We start from the raw sequence: 20386 nt of genomic DNA, 5'->3' as shown, positions 1-20386 counted from the left end.
TATACCTAACACCTGACCCCTAAAACGTGAGCAAAACCTCTGGCGATATCTAGTTTTAAGATAATCAAATGAGCAAAATAAAAGTACATAATGACCTCTATTTGACCTTAGCTATATGGTGTTCCAAAACAACAATGAACAAACTATAGAGTTATTATTTGAAGCCACATGAAATCCCAACGCAGAAGATGATTATCAGAAACGAATATGCTATATTGTCAATAATGATTATACCATTTAAAGGATATACGTATCAAAGTCACGTCACACTATGAGTTACGTCATTTCACGATTGACATACGACGTGGGTGGTATACCACTATAGAATATATTCTATAGAATATCACTGTTGATCTAAATTGTTAATCACATTTAAGTATTATTTTTGAATCAATTGAGATGTAAACTTCACAATAATTCAAATATTGTAGCTTAAAAAATTTCCTTGCAGAATTATGTTTGAAAATTACTACGACAAACGTAAAAAGTTTAAATTAAATAAACATCACAAAGTAAATACCGCCATCGTTTATAAAGTCTCGTGGTTGTTTGTTTTATAAATAAGGATATTTGCTATCGTCTCACGTAAATCGCATACATGACTTAAACATAAAGGCTTGTCCTTAGAACAAGGCATTGTATACAAATTATATGTATTTATTATTTATATACTGAACGTAATATTTTTTTTATATATTGATACTGTGATGGCATCAACTGATGATTCTGAGTTAAAAGCCACGTGCTTAAATTTAGTTTATAATTCATCTCGTGCTAGGTAAAGGAAAACATAGTGAGGAAACCTGCACGTGGCGGATGTAAACTGCCCCGTGTAACCAAACCATATTTGTGTAGTATGATGGAGTTTACTCTAAACCTTCTCCTCAAAAGGGAGAGGCCTTTACTCAAGCTCAAATGACATACCTAATTTGCTGTTGAGATTTGAAATATATATTTAATTGTTATTATTCAATTGTTATTTTAATTAATATAAATTATTTCAAAAATATATTTATTATCACTCAACTATAGGTTTTATGATTTTAAGATTATAAAGGCGACTTAGACTACTCAGACACATTGTTTTGGTGTAAATAAAAAAAAAAAAAAAACAAAATAAGTATACTACTGTCAAATAGGCTTTTAAGCACTTTCGTATTAAAACATAAAGCTACAGTCGGTTCGGAATATCGATTCCACTAAGAAGAACGGACAAGAAACTAAATAGATACACTTTTCTAAAATTTGAAATACAATGTTACGTCAGTCCTGCCTGAAAGTCAACAAATACTAACTCCACGCTTTAATAACCTCAACCTAAATCTTGTGCAGAGTTGAGTTTAGAATATGCCGATTGTTTGAATTTATATTAATAAAATTTGTTCAAATCGATTTAAACAAAAGAATTGTCATAATTTACAAACATTAATTGAAAAAAAATTGTTTCGTTCATTAATTAAATCGATATAAAACTAATTAATTTATATTTCTTATGTTTACCTACTAGTATATTTGTATAACATTTTGCTTTGTCTGTTTATACTTAAAACAATATATAAACGTGTAAACATTAAGAACAGTTTCCTAGACATGTATACAACAATACAATATTATAAATAACATCGACGTAATTTACATAATAATCTCACGATCGCACTATGTATTAAACACGATTTCTATATCATATATGCTGCAGCCAACTAGTTGAATTAGACTTTTAATTAACAGCCTAGCCGCTTTATTAAACGACATTTGATCAGCGCCTTGAATGACATTCGGCGGACTGAAGTATAAATTCTCCTGAAACTATCAAGGTACATTCGAAGTACATCGGAACTTGACGCGTTTAAACAAAAAGTTCAAGACTTACTGGTTGTTAAATGTTACCGTTCCGTCAATGAATTCCTGGACGATACCTTAGTTGAATGTAATTTTTCTATGTGATGGGATTTTTGATATTTTTACGATTTATTCATGCAATAAGATTTTGGTTATTAAGCCATTCGTGTCATCTGATCATTTTTGTATATTTAGATTCCATATTATAAGCCTTTGTGAGGCAGGACATAAGGGACTGGCAAATCAAATTAGTTTTATATTTGTAACCTTCTGCCAACAGTAATATGTTTGACTTTTTACCTTGCAAATATACATATAAAAAATATGCTAAAACTTCCTATTAAACACAAGGAATATATAGTACAAAAATATAAACACGACGACTAGTTTTCTTATACTATGACTTAGCTTGTAGAATTATTACCTGGTATAAGAATTTTTTCAGTTGGGTATTACAAAAAATCTATTGATGATAGATTTTTGGGAGTCTCAAAATATGCAGTTATTTAAACATTTTTCTTATATAAGATTTTAACTTAACGTGGTTATTTTTATTACTACAATTATTTAAAACGGGATATTTACCATGTTTTTTATTTTTATTCGGTGGAGCTCGATATTTCGACATTATCTACGAATGTCTTGTTCACGATTTTTCTTTTAATGATATTAAAGTACGAGTACGTTAAATAATTTTAACGATACTTTTATTATGAACTTATAATTAACTTAAATTATATTTACCTTTACTAAGTCTTTTTCTATTTATTTGTATGGGGTTTATACGAGGGTAATCTCTAGAGCTAATGGTTCAACTATAAAAAAATACTGCTACATCATTATTCTTAAGTGCTATAGGGTATAAATTATAATTATATTATACAATTGTCTTTATCACAACAAATAGCACCCGGTGCGATGCCGGGGCGATACTATTTACAAAATATATTCGTGAAAACACCTCTCGCATTAGACAAATGTACCAAAACTTGTACGGCGATTTAGTATTTAAAAAAAAATCAAATATCAAAATATATTTTAGTCAAGTACCACCGGTTCGGAATATAGATTCTACCGAGGAGAACCGGCAAGAAACTCAGTAGTTACTCTTTTTCAACATTTAAAAATACATTAATGTTAGTTAAATACAATAAAAAATAATAAAATATTTATATGTATGTAATATATCCTGCCTGGAAGTCAACTAGTAAAAATGTTTGGACACTGAGTCACACTAAATAACCAATGCACATAATGTTACAGGCCTTCATCCAAGTCTCGACTCCCAACAAATCACCGACACCTTGAAGCTGGCTCTAATGATTGGTGACGTCAGACTCGTGGAGGAAGTCGTGGGTGTTGCTGGTGATATCTATGTGCTGGATGGTGCGGTGCTGGGACCGAGCCTGCTGGCCAGGCTGTCACCGTCCATTATCAAGAAATTCATGATTTGTGTTCAGGTTAGTTGAATTGAGAATACAATTTATTTACAAATTCTTTGAAATTGTCAACGGTCTATAGCGAATATTTACAATAATTGGAAAATCGACCATAATTGCGTGTAGTCTGTCTCACAAGTACAAAGCTGAGTTTTTTATTGGCTTTTGTCATTATTTGTTAACTCTCTTTTATATATTATATTTATTAATCTTGTCTTCACGACGAAGGAAAACTTTGTAAAAAACCTCCAAGAATTGGACGATATTCTGACACATGAAGACATGCTGCGCCGACCCCAAGTAAAATTGGGATAAGGGCAGGAGGATATATATATATATCTGACACATTCACCAAATCGTAGTGGAAAAGTTTGGTGAAATAATTTTCAATTTTGGCTTTCGTGAAGAAAAACTAAAGGATATTATATTCACAGGGTATATCTCTCAAGAGCAATCTTTAACTGATCGTTAGTAGTTTCATCTTCTTTTTTCAAGTGTAAGATTCGAATGTGTGTGATACTTTTTTTTAATTTCAGGAAGCATACCCAGTAAAACTAAAGGAAGTCCACATTATAAATACATCACCGATCGTGGAGAGATTTGTCAATTTAGTGAAACCGTTCCTGAAAGAGAAGATCAGGAAACGAGTAAGGATTACTACGTTTATTCTTTTCAATATATATTTTATAACACAGTAACTTATTCAAGTACACTGACGTTTATTGAAAAAATGTGAAAAACTCATAAGACTCAATTAACGTATTGATGGAATTCATGCAAATGTTTAGAATCTATTCTGATTCTAAACATCTCCATCCATTCCAGATTCGAACAGGCTTCAATTTTTTATGCCTCTCTTTGGCGTTTAAAAAAAAAGATGAATTTTTATAAAGCGCTTAGGTGACATGGAAGCTTTATGATGATGTCGCTCGCTAAACAGCCAATGAAGAGTTAAGTCGCTCGAAATAGACAACTTCAATCGTTATTTTATTTTAGAACGTTTATTTTACCACAAATTCAACTTGTGAATGTTTGTTTATATTTGTGAGTGAGTGTTATGGTTGTGCTGGAAAAATAAGTAATTATATTTAATTAAATTGTAATTAATTATTTGTATGCAAATAAGAACTATTTTTAATTATGCCGAAGAAGAAAAACTTTTCACACAACATACAAAAACATTAGCAGCCTGTAAATTTCCCACTGCTGGGCAAAGGCCTCTTCTCCCTTTGAGGAGAAGGCTCCAAACCTTCTTTCATATTCCACCACGCTGCTCCAATGCGGGTTGCTCCAAACTTTTCACACGCACGTTCATAAGTACGAACTTTTTTTTAAATATAGAAGCAACAAAACTTCCAAGTGAATATTCATTTGAATAACAAAAATACAATTTCTCACATAGATTTTCATTCACAAAGAAGTAAAAGATCTGTACAAGTACGTTCCTCAAGAGATGCTGCCGAAGGAGTACGGCGGCCAATGTGGAACTATGGACGAACTTCAAGGTACCTTTACCATTTTAGCTTTACTTTATATTGAAAACCAGCTGATACAAACTCTTTACAAAACATTTTACAACGTCAGAATAATTAAGTCGATTGTTCAACAGCAATTCTGAACAAGACTTACATTAAACATAGCTTTATAAAGTGCTGCATTAATCCATTGCCTTAAAATACGTCTTTGCGCTTAATAAAATAGGGCATGAATTACCTGAGCGTTACTTTTCTTTAGCCTACATTCAAGCACTTAACTATTTTTAGTAACTCATATAAGGCAAAGTTATACATACAAAATTGATATTTTATATAAGATAAAAATAAATCTTGAAATATAACAACTGCTCCTCAAAAGATCTTGTCTGTCTGCCGTTCAAGTAAAATATGGGTCTCGAAGAAATGGTTTCTAAAATCAAATAACTCCTTACAGAGAGATGGACTGAGAAGCTAATAGAATACAGGGATTGGTTCAAGTTGCAAGATGCTCTAATCGCAAACGAAAGCCTCCGACCTGGGAAGCCGACCAACTATGATGAACTCTTCGGCATCGATGGCTCCTTCAGGCAGCTTGCTATCGACTGATTCTCAAAATTTTTGACCGACATTTAAATAAGTATCAATTAAAATTATAGTATATCTCGCTGATTTTTACATGTAGAGCCGTTTACTTCAATCAGTTGTCCTGCATGCAAGAAGATGCATTAAAAGATTATAAATTTTCCTAAGGTTTTTGCTAAACTAAATCGACATCACCTTATCTCCCTGAAGAATGGCCTAGTACTAAAAATCGATACAGAAACCATTCATACGATACGGTATCTGTCATACGATACGATTTATCGTATCGGACAGCAAATGCAAAAATGTGTCGTTATTTTGTGACATCAACGTTACGATAGCTGTAAGAGTTATTATGTAGGAGCAAAATTGAAACTCGATTGTTAAATGTCAAAAATGATACCCTATCGTGACGTCAATGGGACAACTTAACGTGGTCTAGTAATATACCTCAAATTATCTTTAATTGCGTAGGATTATATCGATATGTTTAAATGTAATTGTTAAGTTAGATTAAATTTTATTTCAAATTAAAATGGTGTAATGTTTATAATCTAAGCGGACTGTAACTGTCTAATACAAATTACCTTTGAAATATTAAAATTTATGTATAAAAATGTGATTGTTTTAAATGTTATAATTCCAAAATAAATTGATTATATTTTAATTTTCGTTTTTATTGATTAATTTTAGTAACTATGTTAGTATATCTATATATGTTATCCTAATATGTACATATCTATATCCTTTAAATACGCTTATATTATATGATATAAAAATATTTTAGTTGATATTTAGTTAAACCTTAAATGTTTTAAATCCATATTGGTAATGTGTTAATAAAAATAACAATCTTGAATATAAACTAGTGTTGCATATCGATAGTCTGTCGATAGTATTGTCACGTGTCAATAATATCGATAGTATTGCAAAAACCGTTACTTTTAACCTAAACTATCGATAGTCCAAAACTATCGATACTATCGATAGCACTAAGAGTATCGCTGCTACCAACAGTATTGCTTACAGAGAGCTAGGGATACTATCGTTAGTATCGATAGCATTACTGTAATCAATAGTATTGCTCACGGAGAGCTATCAATAGTATTAATCAAAACGATAATATCGATATCCTGAATAGTTTTCGAGGTCAACTATCGATAGTTCTGCAACGCTGATACCAACCAACTATATATGAGGATGTGTTGTAAAATAAAATACAAAAAAGAAAACAGTCTAACGAAAAAACTAAATTGACATTCTAAAATATATAAAGGCAACAAACGATAGCGCGATTTCAAGGTCATGTAGCGCCATCTAGCGACCTAATGATTAAACACTATGTTATTAATAAAAAAGTTATAAAGGATTACTTTTTTTGACACTCAAGTGTGAGCGCTCCCACTTTTTATTTTCTCATCCCATAACAACCCAAAAAAAAGTTCAAACCAACTCTTCGGTGGTTTGCGAGCCACTTATTTTTTCTAGAATCCTTCCCAAACTCAGTATTTTTTTTACTGACCCGACCAGGGTTATGTTATCTCTTGTACAGTTGATTAGCCTATGATGTGCGCCAGGATCAAAACTCTCCCAGGTGGAGAGTTTCACCTTTACAAGAGGACTATATACTATATGCAGAGAGTTGAAGTATACTGTTATATTAATGTACTAAACAAAACGTAATATTTATTCTAAATGTGTAGTTTTATAGATGCGAAATTGAGTCTGTTTATTTGTTAATTACGCTTTCACGTCTGAACTTTTCAACCGACTTTGAAATATTTGTCAGGAGTCTCACTAAGGAGAATGAAAAAAAAAAACGAATGCAGCTTAGAAGGTATTTCTGTTGCTTAAAATTAGCGTGTCTCAACTTGCAAGTGTACGTACAATTTTAATTTAATTGAATTATTATTAATTTTTATTTTTGTGATTTGCTCGTAATCAGAAATATCTCCTGTGAGACAGACGCTGTTACTTTCCCAATTTCAAATAACAGACAATTGCACTCCGTGCAGAACTGTTTCCATATTTTTATCCAGAAATCGAAAGTTTATTTTACAAACCTGATCTGTACTAATATTACAAAGCTGAAGAGTTTGTTTGTTTGATTGGAAACTTCTCTCAGTGTTAGAGAGCTTATTCATCGCGGAAGGCTAAAAATTCGTAAAACTCATGTTCGGCAGAATCTGTAATATAGACCAGCAAAGTCGGAACGTGCAGCTAATATATACAAAGCGTCATCTGGTCAAGACTTTCTTTGCCATTCGAGCTGCATATGAATTCCGTATACTATTTGAAGTGAACTCAGTCTACTATTCAAGTAAAAAGCATTTATGTACTTAATCCATTTTTATTAATACACTTAAATATATTACATTAAAGTAAAAATCAATATTCCCAAAACGGATAATTGGGATAGTCTTTCCAATCGACGGGGTCGATGACGCGAATATTTTTGTTGAATCTGTTGATCAATTCAACTTCTTCTTTGGTCAGGTAGAAGTCGAACAGGTCGATGTTCTGGGCGATTCTATTCTTGTTCGTTGATTTTGGAATGGGAACGAGACCGCGGTCGATCTGAAAGAAAAACGACCAATGAATATACCTAACCTTATTGACATACGTCTCTATTCTCTTCAAATGGTATTCGTGTTTGTGTCATCATTATTTTATACACTATTTGCATTTCTAGCTTAATCCAGTATCTAGGTGATGAAGCTGGAGTTCCAGGTGTCTTCAAACCCCCGAATAAATAAAAGGTATTGAGTTTTCTGTCGAAGTTGTCCATAACTGCACGAGTTTTGGAAATTGGCAGTGTTTTCACTCCCGGAAAGCACCAAAACATTGAATCATCATAATCATACTTGCCCTATTAAATAAATTGCCCCTTTAAATTATTGTTACGCTTACTAATATTTATCACTTACCAAATATCTCAGGACGATTTGGCTGGTAGACTTCTTGTACTTGTTGGCCATTCCCACGAGTACGGGGTCATCAGACCGTGGTGGAGGAGCGTCAGGGTTTTTCCGAGAGACCGTGAAACCGAAGGGACTGTACGCCATCACCGCCACACCGAGCTCTTGGCAATGACTTACTAATGCTTCTTGAGTAAGAGTTGGATTCACCTGGAAATAAAAATTTAGTTAATTATAGTATAGACTATTTTATTATTTAGAATTACAAAGAAATAGAAACACTAGTTCATTTTAAAAATATATTAATAAATAAAGCATTCTATTTATAAAACTATACAGATTATACAAGATCTTTAAATTAGTATTCATAAAAAAAAAAAAACCCAAAATAGGTAGGCACATTGGTGGTAGCATCATAAGTGGTCACCAGCATTCATACACATTGGCACTTTAAAACATAATTACCATCCTAACATCGCCAATACGCCACAAACCTTGGCAACTAAGATGTTACCGTATGTGGAAAGCATCAATTCTAACTATTGCTGAGTAGATGGTACCTGTCGGGGCTGACACGAAGCCCTCCCCCCTAGTAATCAATTGCATACACGATAATTACACTAGTAAAGGTAGACGTGCATTTGGTGTATCACAAACTTTTGGTCGACTGATGATAAATCAAAATCAAAAGAAAAACATACTTCATTCAAGTAGGCTTTTACAAGCACTTTTGAATCGTCATTTAACAAATTATTTAAAGTGAAGCTACCACCGGTTAGGAATGTAGATTCTACCGAGACGAACCGGCAAGAAACTCAGTAGTTACTCTTTTTCAACATCTAAAAATACAGTCATGTTAGTTAAATACAATTATATATGTATATTATGTCTCTTGCCTGGAAGTCAACAAGCATTAACTCCACGCTTTTTTATCATCAATATAATCTTGTATCGAATAATATGCCTTCTTTACCAAAGTACTTTTTACAAATGATTTGAATTCATGAAACGGCAAAGTTAAAAATATCTGCGAAATTTTATTATAGAAAGGGATCCCTTGTCCCAAGAATGATTTATTGTAAGTGTACAAACTATACCAGTTAATAAACTCGTACCTCAACTTCATTGACAACAGGCCGGACGTTAGAGTTGGCGATCAAACGGTCAATCTGTGTGGCGTTGAAGTTTGACACTCCAATTGACCTGGTCAGGCCCTGCTGCCTGGCATCTTCCATTCCCTGCCAGGTCTCCAAGTAGTCCACATCGTCAGGGGAACCGTCCTCCTGTTAGAAGCAATTAGAATGTAACATAAATATTTATATAAAGAAAATATATATCTATAAAAAAATGTATCTATAATAATTTCCTTTATAAAATCTAGAGTAAGTTTTCTTTAATAATAACCAGTGCAATTACAATTATACCTACATTTGTTAATTTGGCACACTTACGAATTAGAGTCAGTAAAAATAATATATTATAAAAAATAAATAAATAAATATTGGACAACATCACATACATTACTCTGATCCCAATGTAAGTAGCTAAAGCACTCGTGTTATGGAAATCAGAAGTAACGACGGTACCACAAACACCCAGACCCAAGACAGCATAGAAAACTAATGAACTTTTTCTACATCGACTCGGCCGGGTATCGAAACCGGGACCTCGGAGTGACGTACCCATGAAAACCGGTGTACACACCACTCGACCACGGAGGTCATCAATTAAAATAAAAAATACAAGAGAAATAATTGATTACATCACAACACCTTCCTACAATGTTATTACTAGCCTATTCTATATAGCAATGCCCCATATTAATTAAGGAATTACTAATATTCCTATTAACCCCTCCCTTTAAGCTTATCACTTGTGTTAGGTTAGAACGACAATAGCCCAAGGGGTCAGGATCCTGCGACTTTTTACATCACTAGGGGGGCTATAAACGATTGCACTATTGACGCTTCAATATTACTCGGTACTGTTGCTTTTTTAATAAGGAAATTAAATGCCATTACATTTAAATTACTTAAATGATGAAATAAACTAAATGAATCATGGTCATTCTTGCATCACATGCTGTGATTAATGTCTAATCTTTGTTATTTCGTATATATCTCGTATTAAATATATGTAGAAGAATTAACTTTAGTTCAGTTTCTATAGGTTATTAGTAAAACTTTATTTTTTTATATATATTTTTGAGTCAGTATAATATATTTAATTTACTTAAAAAAATAAAGCGATCTAAAGATTCGTCTCTTGTCCCAAATTGTCTTGATTATACCTTGGAGTAGTCGTGCAAAAACCTTCATTAAAAGTATAACAATATATAAATAAATATAAAGATCCTAAAGATCATTCTATTAGATTTTAAATAATTAATCAAGCAATAAAATTTTAAGTACAAACTTTAAACTTAGTTTCCCAATAGTATCAGTTTGCTAAAGTTTTTCTTTCTTTTTACTGACGATACATATTCACGTTATTGAAAATTTGGGGGAAACCTAATAATGAACACGATGACATACCTTCTCAGCGACTGGGAAATGTATCAAAAAGAGATCAACGTAGTCGAGACCAAGTTTTCCGAGCGACTCCTTGAGCGCGGGTACCACCTGTTCTCTTCGATGTTTGTCATTCCATAGCTGAAAATAAATCCAAACATCAGAATTCTGTTCCACTATCAAAATATATGCAAGAAGATTTTTTTAGTAGGAAGCATGTTTAAGGTGCAAAATGTAAAAGAAGGAGCGGTTCTCTACGACATACTGTGTCGGTACAATGCAGCTCACAGTACAGTACTGTGCAGTATGGCAAATTCTGTTATGATATAGTACGACACGATAATTGGATCGTATGATACGATTTACTTGGTGATAGGGCTTTGTGCAAGCCCGTCTGGGTAGGTACCACCCACTCATCAGATATTCTACCGCCAAACAGCAGTGCTCAGTATTGTTGTGTTCCAGTTTGAAGGGTGAGTGAGCCAGTGTAACTACAGGCACAAGGGACGTAATATCTTAGTTTCAAAGGTGGCGCATTGGTGATGTAAGGAATGGTTTATATTGCTTACAACGCCATTGTCTATGGGCGGTGGTGACCACTTACCATCAGGTAGCCCATTTTCTCGTCCGCCAACCGATATCAAAAAAAAAAATCTCACATCAACATTAATATATACAGTAACATACTTTACCAATCCTAGAATACGTGGTATTTTTGTTAAAACTGGCAATCTTTCGGTAGAGGATCTTTATCTATCTATATATACCCAAAGGTCCTCTACCCAAAGACACCCAATATCAGAATATATACATACCTTAGTAGTAACAAATAATTGTTCTCTGGTGACCAGCTTGTTAGCTATCGCATCAGCTATTCCCTGACCGACCTGAGGCTCGTCGAAGTAGATAGCAGCTGTGTCGATATGCCTGTATCCAGCCTCGATAGCCCAGTAAACAGACTGACGGACTTCGTCTACTGATGCGGACTGGAATTATAGAATTTTTCTATTAAACAAATGTTAAACAAATAATTTTTGTCATAAACAAGTGTGCAAATTGGTGATCGAGTGACTTGCCACGAGAACTTTAATGGTTATTTATAGTACTTCAAATACGAAACAAAAAATCTAAAGCATTTATAAATTAGTGGTGGCAGGTTCTTCCTTATAAGTACTTTAATCGTCATTTTACCTTATTAATAGAACGTAAATCAACCCTCGCAACTAATACGCAACGGTCGTTTTTCCGAACCGGTGGTACCTTTACGTTTTATACAGTTCTGTAAAATGACGATTCAAAAGTGCTTGTATAACCGTACTTTTACTACGTAAACTTACGTACGTACGTTTTATTTTTATATTATAATATTTGATGTTTGTATGTTTGTCCTAAATCGCCCAAATAAGCTCGACGGATTTAGATGAAACTTTGAACATATATAGCTTATATCGTTACTTAACACATATATTCTATTCCAATCTAAGTAGGAATAAAGATAAACAAACCTTTGATTTACGCATTTCATGCGATTGGCTAACAGCACAGTTTTATTGTACACTACTGATAGTTAATAATTAATATATCTTTATTTATAATACAACACCATTACACTTAACTACTTATAACCACTTTAATTTTGCTTTCAAAATTCCAATAACATTTTCGTCGACGTTCAAAACGCATTTTTTCGCAAATCCATAGTGAATATCATAGATTAATCAAGCTCTCGACCAATGCAAATATTGCGTCAATTTGCTGTCAAACGTTGTTTATTTGGCTTTTCTCCTCTTGTGGTTGGAATAGAGTATAGGTTACCTGATATCTGCTCCCCTCTCCAGGTGCAGCGGAAGCCACATTGTTGAATCTAGTTGTGTTACTAATTATTTAGAATTAAATTTGTAAATAAGTATTAGTTACTCAGATATGTTTAAACTGCGTCGTATCAATAACTGATTCGAACTGCCTTTGAGCTCAAGTTCGAATACCATGTAGAGTTATTGGATATCAAAATCTTAAACCACTGATTGATCGATCAGAATTCAATAAAGCAAAGGTTTATGTATATTTTTTTATACCTATCTACTAATTTAAAGAATAACTCGATAATATATTCAAAAATCCAAAGCAATATCGCTATACCAAAAAAATAATACCTCGGTCAATACCTCTGATATACTCGTACAGTATCTATGATCAATACTCTTGGACATTGACCTCTAAGCGCAAATTACAACAAACAATAATAATGGCAAGACAGTTATCTTCAATAGCAAAGTTCATTGAACTGTCAATAAATCATATAAATTCTTACATATATATGTTTACAAGTCAATTAGTATTCAACGCTATTTAAATAAAATAAATCAATCATTTCAGTCTTATCAATTTAACTTTCAACTATCATACTCTATTATTTCATCTTTTACTTGGTGGTAGGGCTTCCTGCAAGCCCGACTCGGTAGGTAGCACCCACTTATCAGACATTCTACCTCCAAACTGCAATACTCGGTATTGCTGTGTTTCTGTTTGAAGAATGAGTGTGCCAGTAACTATAAGTACAGGGTTCTAATATCTTAGTTCCCAAGGTTGGTGGCGCACGGTGTAAGAAATGGTTAATATTTCCTACAGCGACATTGTCTGTGGGCGGTGGTGACCGCTTACCATACGTGGCCCATTTGATTGTCCGCCTACCTTTATGATACAAAAAAAAAATTGTATTGAACGTAATTTGGTTAACTTGAATGCAATGGAAACATTTCGCGAGGAAACCTAAACTGTACGTTGTTTCCATGATCCTAACCCCTTGTCACAGATGTACAAGAATAAAACAACCTGATAATATATTCAGTATAATTAAATGAATGAATTATGTATTCTCTAAATTAATCGACTGGCAGAATAGTATGCGATCTAGTGCAATTGCTAAAAAAATATAAAATAAAAAAAAAACTCGAAATAATTATTAAGTATTACACAACGAAATAAAAACGTCTTTATAATTCGTTACCAATTTTATTAATTATGATTGTCACTTATATGAACGAGCTAATCTCGAACAAAAAAAAAACTTATACCTATAGAAAAGATCATGACAGACCAATAACGCTTAATAATCAATAACGTGGATAAAATTGAAACAAAACGTAATAACTAAATAAATAATTTGACGATACGAAATAAAAATTAAATTTTAATTTACAAGATTTGTATCATTATTGTTTGTGAAGGTCAATGTTGATTACACCTTTGAATGTTACCTATATCAAATGTTAATTTTAAGTGCTTAGTGATAAGTTTATTGTTTAACTTTTTCAATAAAAAATTGTAAATTGTAACCTATAACATTACATACTACGCAACGCGAACAATTAACACATAACTGTTTATTAATCATAATAAAATATTATTAGCATAAGCACCTGCAATTTATACTTTTTTATATTATGATATACAAGTTATTTGTTATACCATACACATTTAATATGTACGAGTCAATTAATACTAGTATTTTATTTATACGGTTTTAATCTGTTCCATATACAAAGTCTGGAGAATAGACGAAAAATATTGTCAATAAAATTTTTATTTAATTTATTTAACAAATAATATTGACTGTCCGGAACTTTTATCAAAATTCTATTTAAACGTCCCTCACATGAATTCCCGTAATATGAGCCATTTATTTTATACCAGATTATATAAAACGCAACTAGGGAATTCCATTACGTCGAGATTATCATTGTTACACATCACCATCAGTATTAAAGTAAAAGATTTGGACATGTCACGATAGTCGCCATCAATTCAATCGAAAAATAAAGAATTTTATTTGTGTTCAATTCTAATCATATGGTTTATCTTATTGGTTTTATTAATTATTATTTATTATATAATAGTTTAAAAAATGTATTATATTTCTTATTTTAAATTATTATGCTTATGTTTAATTTATATTTTCAATAATTACATTGTGTAATATGATAATGCACGATGAGACTACCTGTAAGTAGTAGAACTTTTGCCTTGATCATGTTGAACTATATATTTTTTTTTTATTTTGGATTTGATAATGAAAATAAAATGAAATAAAAGAAAACTACTCTTGAGTTGCAGTATTCCCACATAAGAACCGCTCGTACACGTTTTGGCAATCGTGACCTTTTGTTATCTAGATACTCCTTTATAGTTTAAAAATAAATGGATTTTTTTTTAATAAAATTTCCAAATAGAAATTTGTAATTTCTAATGTTAGAAATATGAAGATTGTATATTTAGGCTTATGTTAAAGAGATAAGGACAGTTTAAAAAAAAATAATTAGAAATTATCACTTATGAGTGCTGTGCTGTAAAGGGTTGAAAAGGGGGATGAACTATTATAAGTTGTTGAAAGTATTGTCATGTTTAGAATTTTTAGAACTAGAAGCATAAAACTTATATTTTAGGCTGTACACTTATAAACTCACTCATCATGACACCTACTCAGGAGGGAATTTTGGATATTCTACCCCTAAATGGGTGAAATAAGGGTTGAACGTTCTTATGGAATTTTTTAAGTTAGAAACATGAAACTTTATTTTTGGGATACTGATTAAAAAGGAGTAGATACTTATTTAAGTGTGCCTGCATATTCTACCCCTACGGTGATAAAAGGGTTGAAAGTTTGTATAGAAGTCCGTCATTTTTAAGAAAGAAGCATGAAACTTTATTTTTGAGCTACTGATTAAAATTGAGTAGATACGTATTTAAGCGTTTCTTGATATTTTAGACCTAAAGGGAAAAATAGGTGTTAACATTTCGTATTCAGGTTAGTCTGGAAGTCTGTCGTTTTGAAGTTAGAAGCAGGAAATTTTATTTTTGGGCTACCGATTAAAATGAGTTGATTCGCATTTAAGCTTTTCTGGATATTCTACCCTAAGGGCTGAAATACACACCAATGCGGTATACAAAGAGGTATTAAATTAACGTAACATTTAAGTTAATTTTTAAATATATTCATATTCTACGCGGACAAAGCCGCGGGTAACAGCTAGTTGAAAATAAGAGATGAAAGTTCATACGATAGTTGCCTTTTTCAGTGAATCGCAATTTTTATTTCTAGTATTTTCTTGTGTTTGAAGTTCGACTAATTTTTTATATTTTTGTCATTTAATTTTGACAAAAATGTTTAACACAGTGACCACATACATTGGCGTATTTTTTTTTTTTTAATTTAACTGTTACGAATGTATTTCGTTATTAATTTGCACAAGGTTAAATATTTTATAACGTCTGATCACTACTAGTTAGGTACTGTTTATTTTATCAGTTTTTTTTCTATTTATGTGGAATTGCAATAAATAATGCATGCAAGATTCTTGGGACTGACTTTATTGTTAAATATTTTAAGATAAAGTACGCATAACTCTCAGTAATTTATGATTCTAATTACTACTATATGAAATAAACTAGGTAAAAAATTAACACAAAAGATATCTTAAGAAATATAAGATTAAAAGGAAAATACATAAAACTTATAAGAGATCTATTAAATACAGTTCTTTTTTTATTTCATTATAATGTACATATGGAACGGAGATTGCCATAACTAAAAAAAATATGTCACTTTATTATAAATTGCAATTAGTCAAGAGCGAAAGCAAAAATATTGTAAATTATTTTTATTTTATTTTTAAAGAGATATTTAAAGTTCAAGGTACGGTTTTAAAATAGCATTATTTACCTTCATTGATTATATATTTTTATTTAAATTGAAATGTCAATGTCATTAGTTATGACAGTATAACAAATAAAAATGCATCGTATATAATCGTATAGCCATGTATGTTCAGATTACGAAAGTTCGAATCCATTATTGGAAATAAGAACAATTTTTTTTTTTCTTGAAAATTATTGCCACCATCAAAATATAAAATTCATCTGTTAGACTGCAATGCATTTGGAGAAAACTTTGACTAGATTTGTAATTACAAACCAGCTTCCACGGCTGCGCTCTCATTTGAAAGAGGGGGAGGTTGTCAGGTGTCAGGTATCATGTGTTAGATTTTGGTCCAAATAGCCAGTACAATAAGCAGGAATCATAAGTGATACACAGGACAGAGGAATGGTTAAGTGAGGGTAAATGCTATCTGTATCCCAAATGTAATCCAAATTCGTCTAGCCGTTTTTTAAATGTTCGAGAAACATCCAATATTCCTTTTCAATCCAATATTCAATTTAAAATATTAATAGCGGTCAAATGCTGGTCGTTTTATTGTTACGGGTTAAACAAAAGTTACCTAACTGCCAAACATACATACGTATCCATAAACCTGTTTTTATCTATATACCAATGAGTGTGGCCTATAATGAATATGCCAGCGTATCTGATAAAAGCATGACTTTTCACTGGCACTACAGCGGAACATTGCGTCTATCGTAGTGAGGCAGCGATCTGATTTAGCTCTAATTGTTATTATTGTAGTCTAGATAGAATTTCAAAGCTGAGAACGCGGCGAAAAAATATCGGCAAACTGTAGGCCACTATTTTTTTTATATAATGCGTGCTATATAGGAAATTGAAATGTCAAATGGGTATCATATCAGCAGCAATTTTCTATCTACGATTTAATCATTAGAAGATTGTATTTTTTTTTGTAAATAATAGAAGATTATAATACTTTGAAGTGGTAGAATTTTATTTTGAAATTTTTACTAATTAAATTAAATACACTCGCCATGTTGAGTTCTTGTGATAGCCATCTTACGCTATTCAAATAAGTATTTATATACCGGTAACTAAAGCCATGTTAATTATATGTATGTACAATTAGATGAAAAAAATATCATACCTCACTCGCAGTCCCTCGACCAGTTCCCAGAGCAACGACCGGCATCTTGTTGCCATCGTTCAATTCTATACAAGGCGCCTGACTTGCAGCCGCCAACTAAAACAACAATATATAATATAAAAATACAATATAATTATAATAATAGCAATAAAAAAAACTTTTATTTAATTCGGGATTTAAAACGAATAAAGTTGTCGTTTAATCTCGATTTTTTTTAACTTTAATCTAGATTGATTGATATCGAAAATGTGTGCAAAATTTCAGCTCGAACAGTTGTGTGGAACAAGCTTAAAATTCATTAGCAACGTTTTACTTAGGAAAGTCAATAGGTATTAAAAAGAACCGATAAAATATATCATATTAAGCTATCAATCCGCTGTTTTTATATTTAATCTTCCCGCGCAAAGCAATGTTTGTCACTGTCAATGTGACAGATAATATATACAGTATTCATCTAAGACTAATTAATATGTAACTGTATATCTGTAAAATTGTATATTGTTTATGAAATTGACGGTTGGGATTTTCACGTATTTTAACTACTGGGAGAAATAAATGAGAATAAAATAATATTAGAGTAAGTTTAGCGTCGAATTACTTTATAGATGAATTTCGGCTTTGTCTTTTAATTGCATGTGGTCAATAAACATTTAAATAAATAATAGTACGCTCTTCTATTTATGCTATAATTAACACATTAATTTATTATTAGCTTAACCATAAATTAATAAAAATTAGACAATTAATTGAAAAATAGTAGGAAGAAATAATTTCTTATTCAAGAAATTACATAAAATAGCTATCCCGCTTAAAGTTATAAGTCATTATAATTAATTCCAAGACGTAACGTGTTAGCCATTGTGAGAATAACATGTCATCTATATAAATCTCTTACAATCTGTTTTAAAAACAAGTCACGTCAAGTTTTTTACATGAGAACCTGTTTTATATTATTTATCACTTACAGCACCATATATGGCGGTTAAACTTTAGTGCAAATCAAACGGGGTCATTGACCGACTTTTACTAACCCTACAATTATTGCCTAACGCGAATAATAGATGTAACCGTATCAGATTTTATAATAGTACCTTTCCTTTTTGTATTATCATACGTACATAAAGTATAAAAACATATTAAAAAGTGAGATAATACAATTATACATAAATGTATGAAAGCTGAAAAGGATTCAGCCTTTGATAACTAATAAAAAAAAAAAATATATTTCAGCCATAGATTCTTGTTCTTTAAGTTAAATGATTACACTGCATAATTAATCTTAATTAAAGTAATGCGAATGTATTTATTGAGATTAATTTTTAAAGATTGATCCTTAAAAAAAAGCTTGTTTGTAGGGAGTGCCTGCAAAAATAGTAATGATCGTTTCGCAAAATAACATTAAGTGTATACCAAGCATTATCTATCAACCAATGATAATTTAATACTTCTCTTAGTTTTTAGGTATTTATAAAAATATCGATACAGGCATAATATACACTGGGAGTTATCGAGTTTATTGCGTAAATACCGCAACAGTAAAAAATGTATTAAGTTGAATTAGTTATAATTGATATATATATTCTCTCCTAGTAATTCAATATTTATTTCAAAGTTTCATAGAAAACAAATACCTTACTTACTTGCTTAATTTACTCTAAATAGATAACAAACATATTTACTTTATGCTTACTATGCTTAATACGTTAATATTTAAATGACCATAACAATAACATTTGGTATTTCAATTCGAATTGCAACATTACTCTAACACCATTTAAATAAATCATTTTTTACCAGTTTTTTCTTATTAGCAATAAGCATCAAGGCACTTTGACATAAAATACATTTTAAAACACAAAGATATGACTATATTATGTTAATCGGCATCATACCTTATGTTTTCGTATTAAAATGAGATTTAATGATAATTAATAACGTCACAAAGGAAATCATTTTCTTATAAAACGTCCTTCTCATTCAAATAATAATTTAAAAAATATAATTATATTGCGTGCAGTATTATTAGTTACTGGGAAAATTAAGCGTATTCACACGGCAAGATATTGTCTAAAACTTTATTACATAAACTTATTAAAATACAATATTATGATAAATATAATTATTACATACCTTCATATAACAAATGTATATACAAAAATATGAAACGTAATATATTTTAACGTTATTTACATATAAAAAAAACCTATATCTACGCCATTAATTTTCCCAAGTATACAAAAATAGGCAAATAAACGAAATTTTGACTTACAGACATTCCAAATAACGTAAAAATGTAAGCTAAAGACCACATGTTGATCGATCTAACGTCCCGACCGAACTGACTGGTAACATTTAAGATGACACATGTATATACCGACTATAAAAACCACAGCAAGTCCAAGGACTGGTTAGACAAACCTACAACTCGTATTATAAACTCATAATATGAACTATGATAATTAGATTAATAAAAAAAACGAATCTGTTTTTTGTATCTTCTAATTTTAAATCTTTATATTAAACGAATGAAAAAAAAAAAAACAATTTGCGACTTTTTTAAAAATAAAAATAAACAATTTATTATCTGTGGCTTATTAACACCTGTGCTATAAAAATATACAATGACCTTAAACCATTATAAATATAAAAAAATATATATATTAATATACACAACGTCGGTCACAATGTTATATTGTGGTGAAGTTAATTATAAAGATTTGTTTTAGGTATATTTTTTAGCGGATGCTTCTTTACGTTTCGTTAAATAGCTACACAGCTTAACTACGTCACTGACTA

The 20386-nt window shown here is 31.2% G+C and overlaps 2 protein-coding genes across 4 annotated transcripts in view; one reads left to right on the top strand and one right to left on the bottom strand.

Annotated features, from left to right (window-relative positions):
• Window positions 1-5961, top strand: part of LOC113396880 (alpha-tocopherol transfer protein-like) — a 171000-nt gene extending 165039 nt beyond the window's left edge. For all 3 annotated transcript variants that reach the window (XM_064218306.1, XM_026634949.2, XM_064218307.1), the window contains exons 5-8: window positions 3103-3299; window positions 3815-3925; window positions 4681-4783; window positions 5208-5961. In XM_064218306.1, coding sequence (XP_064074376.1) covers window positions 3103-3299; window positions 3815-3925; window positions 4681-4783; window positions 5208-5359 — 563 coding nt within the window. In that variant the 3' untranslated portion in view covers window positions 5360-5961. The remainder of the gene's footprint in view (window positions 1-3102; window positions 3300-3814; window positions 3926-4680; window positions 4784-5207) is intronic.
• A 1704-nt stretch (window positions 5962-7665) lies between these two features.
• Window positions 7666-20000, bottom strand: LOC113396879 (aldo-keto reductase AKR2E4-like). Its single transcript, XM_026634948.2, has 7 exons — window positions 19860-20000; window positions 17591-17686; window positions 11579-11749; window positions 10788-10904; window positions 9369-9536; window positions 8263-8463; window positions 7666-7912 (listed from the first exon to the last, which is right to left on the bottom strand). The coding sequence occupies exons 1-7, from the start codon at window positions 19899-19901 to the stop codon at window positions 7724-7726; spliced, it is 984 nt and encodes a 327-aa protein (XP_026490733.1). The 5' UTR covers window positions 19902-20000; the 3' UTR covers window positions 7666-7723.
• Window positions 20001-20386: the final 386 nt, after the last annotated feature.

Source organism: Vanessa tameamea, chromosome 21 (assembly GCF_037043105.1).
Source record: "Vanessa tameamea isolate UH-Manoa-2023 chromosome 21, ilVanTame1 primary haplotype, whole genome shotgun sequence".
Lineage (NCBI taxonomy): Eukaryota > Metazoa > Arthropoda > Insecta > Lepidoptera > Nymphalidae > Vanessa > Vanessa tameamea.
This window is presented reverse-complemented; position numbering and strand designations above follow the sequence as displayed.